At 39.4% G+C, this 15,049-nt stretch overlaps 1 protein-coding gene across 1 annotated transcript in view; it reads left to right on the top strand.

Annotated features, from left to right (window-relative positions):
• LOC133593526 (sodium- and chloride-dependent transporter XTRP3-like) overlaps window positions 1–13,997 on the top strand; it is a 58,541-nt gene extending 44,544 nt beyond the window's left edge. Inside the window, exons 9-11 of the mRNA XM_061946162.2 lie at window positions 9,406–9,565; window positions 11,421–11,586; window positions 13,298–13,997. Of these exons, the coding sequence (XP_061802146.1) occupies window positions 9,406–9,565; window positions 11,421–11,586; window positions 13,298–13,459 (488 nt within the window). The 3' untranslated portion in view covers window positions 13,460–13,997. The remainder of the gene's footprint in view (window positions 1–9,405; window positions 9,566–11,420; window positions 11,587–13,297) is intronic.
• The last annotated feature ends 1,052 nt before the right edge of the window (window positions 13,998–15,049 follow it).

The raw sequence follows: 15,049 nt of genomic DNA on the forward strand, positions 1-15,049 counted from the left end.
AACTGCGCTAAAGGAATGTCAAAAAAACAGTCAAATAGGTCAGTCAAACTTTAATAATATATTAAAACCAGCGTGATGTGGGCGCGCATGGAATCGTATATCAACATGGACAGAGCTGCGTGAAAAAAGCCACCCGGCCTCTTCGCGTAAACTTAAACTTACCTTAACCACTCGCTCATCTTTTCTTCATCCATCCCTTCGAGTTAGCTTTTATGATGACGCCGGCTGGAAAGGTCTCTTTTGGCAAGGTCTTCCTTTTGAATATCACCATGGGTGGAAGTTTCTGGCCATTAGCATGGCAAGCTAGAACCACAGTGAAGGATGACTTCTCATTCCCTGTGGTGCGAATATTCACCGTACGTGCTCCCGTTGTATCCACAGTGCGGTTCACAGGAATATCAGTTGCTGTGAAATAGTAATCCGTGTGCGGATGGAGAGATTGCGTCTTTTCATGAACCGGATCCCTGACGCTTAGTAGGAGCCATTTTGTGGTCTTTACAGATGTAAACACACAAAGGAAATGAAACGTACTGGTACGGTAATATCCGCGCGCTTTTTCTTCTTCTACGCGGGCGGGTGGTTGCTTACAGTAGAAGAAGAAGCGCTTCCTGTTCTATGGGGGCGGGTGCTTACCTTGGCGGTTGCTTGCGTAGAAGAAGAAGCGCTTAATGTTCTACCGGGAAAAAAGATGGCGGCTGTTTACCGTAGTTGCGAGATCGAAACTTTATGAAAATGAATCGTAATATTAATCCATATATAAAGCGCACTGTCAGCTTTTGAGAAAATTTGTGGTTTTTAGGTGCGCCTTATAGTGCGGAAAATACGGTACTTCAAGAATGTGGTCTGTTTTTATGTGGCATTTTCTCTCACATTTTCCAACTGTCTTTATCACAGAACTGTGTCCCCAAATTATGGAAGGAGTCCCTTGTAGTACCTGTTGCATCACCAGGGGGGCTGAATGACTACCACCCTGTGGCATTGACCTCCCTGGTGATGAAAAGCTTGGAGAAAATAGTGAAGCAGAGTTTAATGGTCATGACTCACGATGCATTTGACCCACTACAGTTTGCTTATCAGCCCAGGAAAGGTGTGGATGATGCCATAACAACATTACTACACCTTGTTGTTGGGCATCTACATGGAAATAAAACACGTGCACGCTTATGCTTTGTGGATTTTTCTTCTGCGTTTGACTGCATGCAGCCACACATGCTGGCTCGTAGACTGCTGAATATGTCCTATATTGACTTTGGTACTATATGCTGGCTAGTGGACTGCTGAATATGTCCTATATTGACTTTGGTGCTATATGCTGGCTCGTAGACTGCTGAATATGTCCTATATTGACTTTGGTACTATATGCTGGCTCGTAGACTGCTGAATATGTCCTATATTGACTTTGGTACTATATGCTGGCTAGTGGACTGCTGAATATGTCCTATATTGACTTTGGTACTATATGGTGGCTCGTAGACTGCTGAATATGTCCTATATTGACTTTGGTACTATATGCTGGCTCGTAGACTGCTGAATATGTCCTATATTGACTTTGGTACTATATGCTGGCTAGTGGACTGCTGAATATGTCCTATATTGACTTTGGTACTATATGCTGGCTCGTAGACTGCTGAATATGTCCTATATTGACTTTGGTACTATATGCTGGCTCGTAGACTGCTGAATATGTCCTATATTGACTTTGGTACTATATGCTGGCTCGTAGACTGCTCAATATGTCCTATATTGACTTTGGTACTATATGCTGGCTCGTAGACTGCTGAATATGTCCTATATTGACTTTGGTACTATATGCTGGCTCGTAGACTGCTGAATATGTCCTATATTGACTTTGGTACTATATGCTGGCTAGTGGACTGCTGAATATGTCCTATATTGACTTTGGTACTATATGCTGGCTAGTGGACTGCTGAATATGTCCAATATTGACTTTGGTACTATATGCTGGCTTGTAGACTGCTGAATATGTCCAATATTGACTTTGGTACTATATGCTGGCTCGTAGACTGCTGAATATGTCCTATATTGACTTTGGTACTATATGCTGGCTCGTAGACTGCTGAATATGTCCTATATTGACTTTGGTACTATATGCTGGCTAGTGGACTGCTGAATATGTCCTATATTGACTTTGGTACTATATGCTGGCTAGTGGACTGCTGAATATGTCCAATATTGACTTTGGTACTATATGCTGGCTCGTAGACTGCTGAATATGTCCTATATTGACTTTGGTACTATATGCTGGCTCGTAGACTGCTGAATATGTCCTATATTGACTTTGGTACTATATGCTGGCTAGTGGACTGCTGAATATGTCCTATATTGACTTTGGTACTATATGCTGGCTCGTAGACTGCTGAATATGTCCTATATTGACTTTGGTACTATATGCTGGCTCGTAGACTGCTGAATATGTCCTATATTGACTTTGGTACTATATGCTGGCTCGTAGACTGCTGAATATGTCCTATATTGACTTGGGTACTATATGCTGGCTAGTGGACTGCTGAATATGTCCTATATTGACTTTGGTGCTATATGCTGGCTCGTAGACTGCTGAATATGTCCTATATTGACTTTGGTACTATATGCTGGCTCGTAGACTGCTGAATATGTCCTATATTGACTTTGGTACTATATGCTGGCTAGTGGACTGCTGAATATGTCCTATATTGACTTTGGTACTATATGGTGGCTCGTAGACTGCTGAATATGTCCTATATTGACTTTGGTACTATATGCTGGCTCGTAGACTGCTGAATATGTCCTATATTGACTTTGGTACTATATGCTGGCTAGTGGACTGCTGAATATGTCCTATATTGACTTTGGTACTATATGCTGGCTCGTAGACTGCTGAATATGTCCTATATTGACTTTGGTACTATATGCTGGCTCGTAGACTGCTGAATATGTCCTATATTGACTTTGGTACTATATGCTGGCTCGTAGACTGCTCAATATGTCCTATATTGACTTTGGTACTATATGCTGGCTCGTAGACTGCTGAATATGTCCTATATTGACTTTGGTACTATATGCTGGCTCGTAGACTGCTGAATATGTCCTATATTGACTTTGGTACTATATGCTGGCTAGTGGACTGCTGAATATGTCCTATATTGACTTTGGTACTATATGCTGGCTAGTGGACTGCTGAATATGTCCAATATTGACTTTGGTACTATATGCTGGCTTGTAGACTGCTGAATATGTCCAATATTGACTTTGGTACTATATGCTGGCTCGTAGACTGCTGAATATGTCCTATATTGACTTTGGTACTATATGCTGGCTCGTAGACTGCTGAATATGTCCTATATTGACTTTGGTACTATATGCTGGCTAGTGGACTGCTGAATATGTCCTATATTGACTTTGGTACTATATGCTGGCTAGTGGACTGCTGAATATGTCCAATATTGACTTTGGTACTATATGCTGGCTCGTAGACTGCTGAATATGTCCTATATTGACTTTGGTACTATATGCTGGCTCGTAGACTGCTGAATATGTCCTATATTGACTTTGGTACTATATGCTGGCTAGTGGACTGCTGAATATGTCCTATATTGACTTTGGTACTATATGCTGGCTCGTAGACTGCTGAATATGTCCTATATTGACTTTGGTACTATATGCTGGCTCGTAGACTGCTGAATATGTCCTATATTGACTTTGGTACTATATGCTGGCTCGTAGACTGCTGAATATGTCCTATATTGACTTGGGTACTATATGCTGGCTAGTGGACTTTCTCACCTGAAGATCACAGAGGACCCGTGTTAATAGTAGACTGTCTGATGCTCCACAGGATCACCCCAGGGACGGGTCCTGTCCCCCCTGCTGTTTGTACTGTATACAAATCACTGTCAGAGCACACTTCAGTCAAGATCCATTATTAAGTTTGCCCACGACTCGGTCATAGTCAGCCTCCTGCAGGACAAAGAGTCAGACCACAGTCCTGTTCTGGAGAACTTGGTAAAATGGTGCGATGATTGGTACCTGGAGCTTAATGGCGATAAAAGGAAGGAGATGTACATTGACTTTGGCCGTGATCCCCCTGCCAAAGCACCTATTCTCATTAATGGCTCTGCTGTTGAGATAGTCCAAGATTACAAGTATCTAGGCACAATTTTAGACAATAAATTGACCTTTGATGCCAACACTGACCGTATTTGTAAGAAAGTCAATCAGAGGCTGTTTTTCTTGAGGAGACTGAGGGGCTTTCAGGTTGATAGGACACTGACGAGGATGTTCTATTCATCTCGTATTGAACCTATTTGAACTTATTCCATCACTTCCTGGTTTTGTAACCTCAGTGTGGCCAATAAAAATAGATTGGGTGGTATAATCAAGGTGTGCCAAAAGATCATAAGCACTACCTTGAACCTCCTGAACCAGATCTATCAGGCCAGAGTCATCCAGAAGGCAAAGGCAATTGTGGTCAACCCTCAGCAGAGGTGGGACCAAGTCATTGTTTTGCAAGTCACAAGTAAGTCTCAAGTCTTTGCCCTCAAGTCCGAGTCAAGTCCCGAGTCAAGACAGGCAAGCCCCGAGTCAAGTCCAAAGTCAAGACTGGAAAGTCTCAAGTCAAGTCCTAAGTCCTGCATTTTGAGTTTCGAGTCCTTTCAAGTCCTTTTAACCACAGACTAATATATTAACACAGATTGTGTATGCTTTTAAAACGCTGCATTTATTTATTAAAACAAGTGCATTTTAAATTGCAGGAAAGAAAATTGTGCTGACATTGCACTTCATAATAGCACTATTAACCAGTCATTTTAAACATTAACTCATTCCTTTACAGAACAAACACATTGAAAAATAAAGTGCAAATGTACTTATTTGTACAAAAGTGTTAACATTGAAAAAACATGACATATACGTGAACATAACAAAAAAGTTGTACTTTTTATATGTCAGGGCCCTATGCTGCATTGCATTTGCAAAAGACCAAATTAGCCAAAAGTCTGTCAGTCATTTGTGCACGATGGGGGCGTAGTATGATGCCACCATGGCTGAAAACTCGCTCCACTGGAGCACTGGAGGCAGGCACTGCCAGGACTCTCATGGCCACTCGTAACAGTGAAGGAAGAGTCTTCATGTTCAATGCCCAGAACAAAAGGGGGGAGAGAGTTTTTTTGGGTTGGTGCACTACTTGTAAGTGTATCTTGTGTTTTTTATGTTGATTTAATTAAAAAAAAAAAAAAAAAAAAAAAAAAATTTCTTGTGCGGCCCGATACCAATCGATCCACGGACCAGTAGCAGGCCGCGGCCCAGTGGTTGGGGACCACTGAGGTAAACAACCAACAGTATGTCAGAAAGCTAGCTAAAACGGTACACTTATTCATAATATAGTATACATTTTAACTGACCTTTATTTTACTATTTTTGTCTTTTTTTAGGTGGCTAAAATACGCGGTGCTGCTGACCGCCGTCTAACGTTACGTGTGATATATTGACTAACGTAACCCTGCTTGAAAAAAATCACTGAACAAAAAGTATGAATAAGGTAGTGAACTGCAACAGATTCCCGTGTTTGCAATAACGTTATAACGTTAGCAGTGAGTTTACAGCCTCACTGATTTAACTACACAGCAAATAAAAGTCACGTTACTTAGCCAATAAACGTTATCTTACATTCAAAACTTACCGTTCTTTGTGCAACTTCAAATGCCGGACGAAGTTGGAAGTTGTTGCCTCTCCATCAGTCATTTTCGAACCGCATGTGTTGCATACTGCAAACCGTTTTGTGTTGACCACCTCGTAATTTTTATACCCAAACAAAATTATTTTAGGTATCATTTTTTGTTCACTGGCGTGTGGTTTGGACATGTCTTCTTCGTTGGTTGTCCTGCAATTTGATTGGATGAATACTGTGTGATGAAAACAAAGTAGATCTAATTTGATTGGCTGTTGTACTGAGAACACACCAGCTGACACACGCAACGCTGATAGACAAGTACACAATGAAAAATATGGAGCGCTCCCGAATAACTTTTTCATCTTTGGGTTTTGGGGAAAGTAGCAAGTCATGTCAAGTCATGTCAATTCAAAAGGCTCAAGTCCAAGTGAAGTCACAAGTCATTGATGTTAAAGTCTAAGTCGAGTTGCAAGTCTTTTTACATTTTGTCAAGTCGAGTCTAAAGTCATCAAATTCATGACTCGAGTCTGACTCGAGTCCAAGTCATGTGACTCGAGTCCACACCTCTGCTACATGACATATTGTAAATGTCACTACATGACATATTGTAAATGTTACTACATGACATATTGTAAATGTCACTACATGACATATTGTAAATGTCACTACATGACATATTGTAAATGTTACTACATGACATATTGTAAATGTTACTACATGACATACTGTAAATGTTACTACATGACATACTGTAAATGTTACTACATGACATATTGTAAATGTTACTACATGACATACTGTAAATGTTACTACATGACATATTGTAAATGTTACTACATGACATACTGTAAATGTTACTACATGACATATTGTAAATGTTACTACATGACATACTGTAAATGTTACTACATGACATACTGTAAATGTTACTACATGACATATTGTAAATGTTACTACATGACATACTGTAAATGTTACTACATGACATATTGTAAATGTTACTACATGACATACTGTAAATGTTACTACATGACATATTGTAAATGTTACTACATGACATATTGTAAATGTTACTACATGACATATTGTAAATGTTACTACATGACATACTGTAAATGTTACTACATGACATACTGTAAATGTTACTACATGACATATTGTAAATGTTACTACATGACATACTGTAAATGTTACTACATGACATATTGTAAATGTTACTACATGACATATTGTAAATGTTACTACATGACATATTGTAAATGTTACTACATGACATACTGTAAATGTTACTACATGACATACTGTAAATGTTACTACATGACATATTGTAAATGTTACTACATGACATATTGTAAATGTTACTACATGACATACTGTAAATGTTACTACATGACATATTGTAAATGTTACTACATGACATACTGTAAATGTTACTACATGACATATTGTAAATGTTACTACATGACATATTGTAAATGTTACTACATGACATATTGTAAATGTTACTACATGACATATTGTAAATGTTACTACATGACATATTGTAAATGTTACTACATGACATACTGTAAATGTTACTACATGACATACTGTAAATGTTACTACATGACATATTGTAAATGTTACTACATGACATATTGTAAATGTTACTACATGACATATTGTAAATGTTACTACATGACATACTGTAAATGTTACTACATGACATACTGTAAATGTTACTACATGACATATTGTAAATGTTACTACATGACATATTGTAAATGTTACTACATGACATACTGTAAATGTTACTACATGACATATTGTAAATGTTACTACATGACATACTGTAAATGTTACTACATGACATATTGTAAATGTTACTACATGACATATTGTAAATGTTACTACATGACATATTGTAAATGTTACTACATGACATATTGTAAATGTTACTACATGACATACTGTAAATGTTACTACATGACATACTGTAAATGTTACTACATGACATATTGTAAATGTTACTACATGACATATTGTAAATGTTACTACATGACATATTGTAAATGTTACTACATGACATATTGTAAATGTTACTACATGACATATTGTAAATGTTACTACATGACATACTGTAAATGTTACTACATGACATATTGTAAATGTTACTACATGACATATTGTAAATGTTACTACATGACATACTGTAAATGTTACTACATGACATACTGTAAATGTTACTACATGACATACTGTAAATGTTACTACATGACATATTGTAAATGTTACTACATGACATATTGTAAATGTTACTACATGACATACTGTAAATGTTACTACATGACATATTGTAAATGTTACTACATGACATATTGTAAATGTTACTACATGACATATTGTAAATGTTACTACATGACATATTGTAAATGTTACTACATGACATACTGTAAATGTTACTACATGACATACTGTAAATGTTACTACATGACATATTGTAAATGTTACTACATGACATATTGTAAATGTTACTACATGACATATTGTAAATGTTACTACATGACATATTGTAAATGTTACTACATGACATACTGTAAATGTTACTACATGACATACTGTAAATGTTACTACATGACATATTGTAAATGTTACTACATGACATATTGTAAATGTTACTACATGACATACTGTAAATGTTACTACATGACATATTGTAAATGTTACTACATGACATACTGTAAATGTTACTACATGACATACTGTAAATGTTACTACATGACATATTGTAAATGTTACTACATGACATATTGTAAATGTTACTACATGACATATTGTAAATGTTACTACATGACATACTGTAAATGTTACTACATGACATACTGTAAATGTTACTACATGACATATTGTAAATGTTACTACATGACATATTGTAAATGTTACTACATGACATACTGTAAATGTTACTACATGACATATTGTAAATGTTACTACATGACATACTGTAAATGTTACTACATGACATATTGTAAATGTTACTACATGACATATTGTAAATGTTACTACATGACATATTGTAAATGTTACTACATGACATATTGTAAATGTTACTACATGACATACTGTAAATGTTACTACATGACATATTGTAAATGTTACTACATGACATACTGTAAATGTTACTACATGACATATTGTAAATGTTACTACATGACATACTGTAAATGTTACTACATGACATATTGTAAATGTTACTACATGACATACTGTAAATGTTACTACATGACATATTGTAAATGTTACTACATGACATATTGTAAATGTTACTACATGACATACTGTAAATGTCACTACATGACATACTGTACATATGGAGATGTTTGGATGTTTTTAAGGCACAATTGAGTGACTCAGGCTCCATTTTAGTGGGAATTTTGATGGCATTGATTTACTCTTTAGAATGTATTGAAAACAATCCATCATAGACAAAACCAGTGCACTTCCCCTTGTAATGTGGGAAATGTAACAAAGTTAGGGTTAGTGTTGGAAAGCTAGCACTTAGCGGTATTCCTCTACCACTCCATTGTCCTGCTAGTAAATATGTCGTTGTTTCAAAAGACATATTTCTTTCCTCTTACTGTCCAAAAGGTTGTGCATGAAAATAAATTCTCCCTTTCCAGCAATACTCACTTGAAGTAGAAAATAGGGGACTTGCTGTGAAAAGGAGAGTTGTACACATAACTGGGTTTTGCTTTCAGGGACTTTGTGTGTCATCTTGCTGCTGCTGGGTCTGGGCTTCACCACACCTTCAGGGAACTACTGGTTCACCATGTTCAACGACTACGGAGCCTCTTTCTCCCTGCTCTTTGTGGTCTTCATCGAGATTGTGGCGGTCAGCTACATCTACGGGATCAAAAGGTTTGTGCTTGACTCGCATCTACCAAAGTCCTGCTGCTTAAACCTGGTCCGTACCAAAGTCCTGCTGCTTAAAGCTGGTTTGTACCAAAGTCCTGCTGCTTAAAGCTGGTTTGTACCACAGTCCTGCTGCTTAAACCTGGTCCGTACCAAGGTCCTGCTGCTTAAAGCTGGTTTGTACCAAAGTCCTGCTGCTTAAAGCTGGTCCGTACCAAGGTCCTGCTGTTTAAAGCTGGTCCGTACCAAGGTCCTGCTGTTTAAAGCTGGTCCGTACCAAAGTCCTGCTGCTTAAAGCTGGTCCGTACCAAAGTCCTGCTGCTTAAAGCTGGTCCGTACCAAAGTCCTGCTGTTTAAAGCTGGCCCGTACCACAGTCCTGCTGCTTAAACCTGGTCCGTACCAAAGTCCTGCTGCTTAAAGCTGGTCCGTACCAGTCCTGCTGCTTAAACCTGGTCCGTACCAAAGTCCTGCTGCTTAAAGCTGGTCCGTACCAAAGTCCTGCTGTTTAAAGCTGGCCCGTACCAAAGTCCTGCTGCTTAAAGCTGGTTTGTACCAAGGTCCTGCTGCTTAAAGCTGGTCCGTACCACAGTCCTGCTGCTTAAACCTGGTCCGTACCAAAGTCCTGCTGCTTAAAGCTGGTCCGTACCAAAGTCCTGCTGCTTAAAGCTGGTCCGTACCAAAGTCCTGCTGCTTAAAGCTGGTCCGTACCAAAGTCCTGCTGCTTAAAGCTGGTCCGTACCAAGGTCCTGCTGCTTAAAGCTGGTCTGTACCAAAGTCCTGCTGCTTAAAGCTGGTCCGTACCAAGGTCCTGCTGTTTAAAGCTGGTCCGTACCAAAGTCCTGCTGTTTAAAGCTGGCCCGTACCACAGTCCTGCTGCTTAAACCTGGTCCGTACCAAAGTCCTGCTGTTTAAAGCTGGCCCGTACCACAGTCCTGCTGCTTAAACCTGGTCCGTACCAAAGTCCTGCTGCTTAAAGCTGGTCCGTACCAAGGTCCTGCTGCTTAAAGCTGGTTTGTACCAAAGTCCTGCTGCTTAAAGCTGGTCCGTACCAAGGTCCTGCTGTTTAAAGCTGGTCCGTACCAAGGTCCTGCTGTTTAAAGCTGGTCCGTACCAAAGTCCTGCTGCTTAAAGCTGGTCCGTACCAAAGTCCTGCTGCTTAAAGCTGGTCCGTACCAAGGTCCTGCTGTTTAAAGCTGGTCCGTACCAAAGTCCTGCTGCTTAAAGCTGGTCCGTACCAAAGTCCTGCTGCTTAAAGCTGGTCCGTACCAAAGTCCTGCTGTTTAAAGCTGGCCCGTACCACAGTCCTGCTGCTTAAACCTGGTCCATACCAAAGTCCTGCTGTTTAAAGCTGGTCCGTACCACAGTCCTGCTGCTTAAACCTGGTCCGTACCAAAGTCCTGCTGCTTAAAGCTGGTCCGTACCAAAGTCCTGCTGCTTAAAGCTGGTCCGTACCAAAGTCCTGCTGTTTAAAGCTGGCCCGTACCACAGTCCTGCTGTTTAAAGCTGGCCCGTACCACAGTCCTGCTGCTTAAACCTGGTCCATACCAAAGTCCTGCTGTTTAAAGCTGGTCCGTACCACAGTCCTGCTGCTTAAACCTGGTCCATACCAAAGTCCTGCTGTTTAAAGCTGGTTTGTACCAAAGTCATGCTGCTTAAAGCTGGTCCGTACCAAGGTCCTGCTGCTTAAAGCTGGTTTGTACCAAAGTCCTGCTGCTTAAAGCTGGTCCGTACCAAAGTCCTGCTGCTTAAAGCTGGTCCGTACCAAAGTCCTGCTGCTTAAATCTGGTCCAAACCAAAGTCCTGCTGCTTAAAGCTTTTTTGTACCAAAGTCCTGCTGCTTAAAGCTGGTCCGTGTTGCAGGTTTGAGAAGGACATCCAAGACATGCTGGGTCATCCACCCAACTACTTCTTGAAGTTGATGTGGTTGGTGATCAGTCCCGCCATCCTTCTCATCCTCTTCTTCTTCTACATTGTCAAGTACATCGGAGGCGGGACACTCACCTACCAGGCCTGGGACAAAGAGCTGGTAAACCTGCTCATCACTTCATCACACAACACCTTCTCATCACTTCATCACACAACACCTTCTCATCACTTCATCACACAAAACATCCGTCAACATTTCATTTTAAAGTTTGCATTACATTTATGCAAATATAATTGGACTAACTGTGTGAACGTTCATAACTGACACATTAACACACATTCTTTCTCAAGATGACTGTGTGAACGTTCATAACTGACACATTATTAATACAAATTCTTTCACAAGATGACTGTGTGAACGTTCATGACTGACACATTATTAATACAAATTCTTTCACAAGATGACTGTGTGAACGTTCATGACTGACACATTATTAATACACATTCTTCCTCAAGATGACTGTGTGAACGTTCATGACTGACACATTATTGATATACATTCTTCCTCAAGATGACTGTGTGAACGTTCATGACTGACACATTATTAATACACATTCTTCCTCAAGATGACTGTGTGAACGTTCATGACTGACACATTATTAATATACATTCCTTCATATGATGACTGTGTGAACATTCATGACTGACACATTATTAATACACATTCTTTCACAAAATGACTGTGTGAACATTCACGACTGACACATTATTAATACACATTCCTTCATATGATGACTGTGTGAACGTTCATGACTGACACATTATTAATACACATTCTTTCACAAGATGACTGTGTGAGTGTTCATGACTGACTTATTATTAATACACATTCTTTCACAAGATGACTGTGTGAACGTTCATTACTGACACATTATTAATACACATTCTTTCTCAAGATGACTGTGTGAACGTTCATGACTGACACATTATTAATACACATTCTTTCACAAGATGAATGTGTGAACATTCATGACTGACACATTATTAATACACATTCTTTCTCAAGATGACTGTGTGAACGTTCATGACTGACACATTATTAATACACATTCTTTCACAAGATGACTGTGTGAACGTTCATGACTGACACATTATTAATACACATTCTTTCACAAGATGACTGTGTGAACGTTCATTACTGACACATTATTAATACACATTCTTTCACAAGATGACTGTGTGAACGTATATGACTGACACATTATTAATACACATTCTTTCACAAGATGACTGTGTGAACGTTCATGACTGACACATTATTAATACACATTCTTTCTCAAGATGACTGTGTGAACGTTCATTACTGACACATTATTAATACACATTATTTCTCAAGATGACTGTGTGAACGTTCATGACTGACACAATATTAATACACATTCTTTCACAAGATGACTGTGTGAACGTTCATGACTGACACATTATTAATACACATTCTTTCTCAAGATGACTGTGTGAACGTTCATTACTGACACATTATTAATACACATTCTTTCTCAAGATGACTGTGTGAACGTTCATGACTGACACAATATTAATACACATTCTTTCACAAGATGACTGTGTGAACGTTCATGACTGACACATTATTAATACACATTATTTCACAAGATGACTGTGTGAGTGTTCATGACTGACTTATTATTAATACACATTCTTTCACAAGATGTTTGTGTGAACGTTCATGACTGACACATTATTAATACACATTCCTCCAAATGGTGAGTATTTACAAGTACACAAGTACAGTACAAGACAGAAAGTCCAAAGACCAAGACCTTAGACTGACATTTGGACTTGTGCTCCTTCAGGGAAAGTCTGTGGTGGCAGAGTATCCAGTCTTTGGTCAAGTCTTCATCGGCCTCCTGCTGGTGTCCGCAGTGAGCTGCGTTCCTGTGGCAGCTCTGTGTGTGTGCTGCAGGAACAGGAAACAGGTTTACGTCAAAGACCGGCACACAACTGGATCTCCTTAGCGTCTTGCTGACACATCACCTTTTTTCTTAGTTGACTTGCTAATTCTGCTACTCACAAATATATCATGGCTTGTGTACAATATGTAAATACTGTAGATATCTTTTATAATTTAGTGTCTTCATTTGCTGTTAGCATGAAATGTTGTAGTCAACCCTCGCTACTTGTATGTCATGTAGTAATATCAGGTAGCAACTCTCTCAAAATGACAGTAGACTAAAATAACTCTCGCTACTTGTATGTCATGTAGTAATATCAGGTAGCAACTCTCTCAAAATGACAGTAGACTAAAATAACTCTCACTACTTGTATGTCATGTAGTAATATCAGGTAGCAACTCTCTCAAAATGACAGTAGACTAAAATAACTCTCGCTACTTGTATGTCATGTAGTAATATCAGGTAGCAACTCTCTCAAAATGACAATAGACTAAAATAACTCTCGCTACTTGTATGTCATGCAGTAATATCAGGTAGCAACTCTCTCAAAATGACAGTATCAATCAATCAATCAATCAATGTTTATTTATATAGCCCTAAATCACAAGTGTCTCAAAGGGCTGCACAAGCCACAACGACATCCTCGGTTCAAAGCCCACATAAGAGCAAGGAAAAACTCACCCCAATGGGACGTCGATGTGAATGACTATGAGAAACCTTGGAGAGGACTGCATATGTGGGTAACCCTCCCCCCTCTAGGGGAGACCGAATGCAATGGATGTCGAGTGGGTCTGACATAATATTGTGAGAGTCCAGTCCATAGTGGATCCAACATAATAGTGAGAGTCCAGTCCATAGTGGATCCAACATAATAGTGAGAGTCCAGTCCATAGTGGATCCAACATAATAGTGAGAGTCCAGTCCATAGTGGATCTAACATAATAGTGAGAGTCCAGTCCATAGTGGATCTAACATAATAGTGAGAGTCCAGTCCATAGTGGATCTAACATAATAGTAAGAGTTCAGTCCATAGTGGGGCCAGCAGGACACCATCCCGAGCGGAGACGGGTCAGCAGCGCAGAGATGTTCCCAGCCGATGCACAGGCGAGCGGTCCACCCCAGGTCCCGACTCTGGACAGCCAGCACTTCATCCATGGCCACAGGACCTGTGCCCCCCCCCTCCACAAGGAAGAGGGGAGCAGAGGAGAAAAGAAAAGAAACGGCAGATCAACTGGTCTAAAAGGGGGGTCTATTTAAAGGCTAGAGTATACAAATGAGTTTTAAGATGGGACTTAAATGCTTCTACTGAGGTAGCATCTCTAACTGTTACTGCTAGAACATTCCATAGTACTGGAGCCCCAATAGAAAACGCTCCACAGCCCGCAGACTTTTTTTGGGCTCTGGGAATCACTAATAAGCCGGAGTTCTTTGAACGCAGATTTCTTGCCGGGACATATGGTACAATGCAATCGACAAGATAGGACGGAGCTAGACCGTGTAGTATTTTATACGTAAGTAGTAAAACCTTAAAGTCACATCTTAAGTGCACAGGAAGCCAGTGCAGGTGAGCCAGTATAGGCGTAATATGATCAAACTTTCTTGTTCTTGTCAAAAGTCTAGCAGCCGCATTTTGTACCAATTGTAATCTTTCAA

The sequence above is a fragment of the Nerophis lumbriciformis genome, linkage group LG04 (assembly GCF_033978685.3).
Source record: "Nerophis lumbriciformis linkage group LG04, RoL_Nlum_v2.1, whole genome shotgun sequence".
NCBI classification, from domain to species: domain Eukaryota; kingdom Metazoa; phylum Chordata; class Actinopteri; order Syngnathiformes; family Syngnathidae; genus Nerophis; species Nerophis lumbriciformis.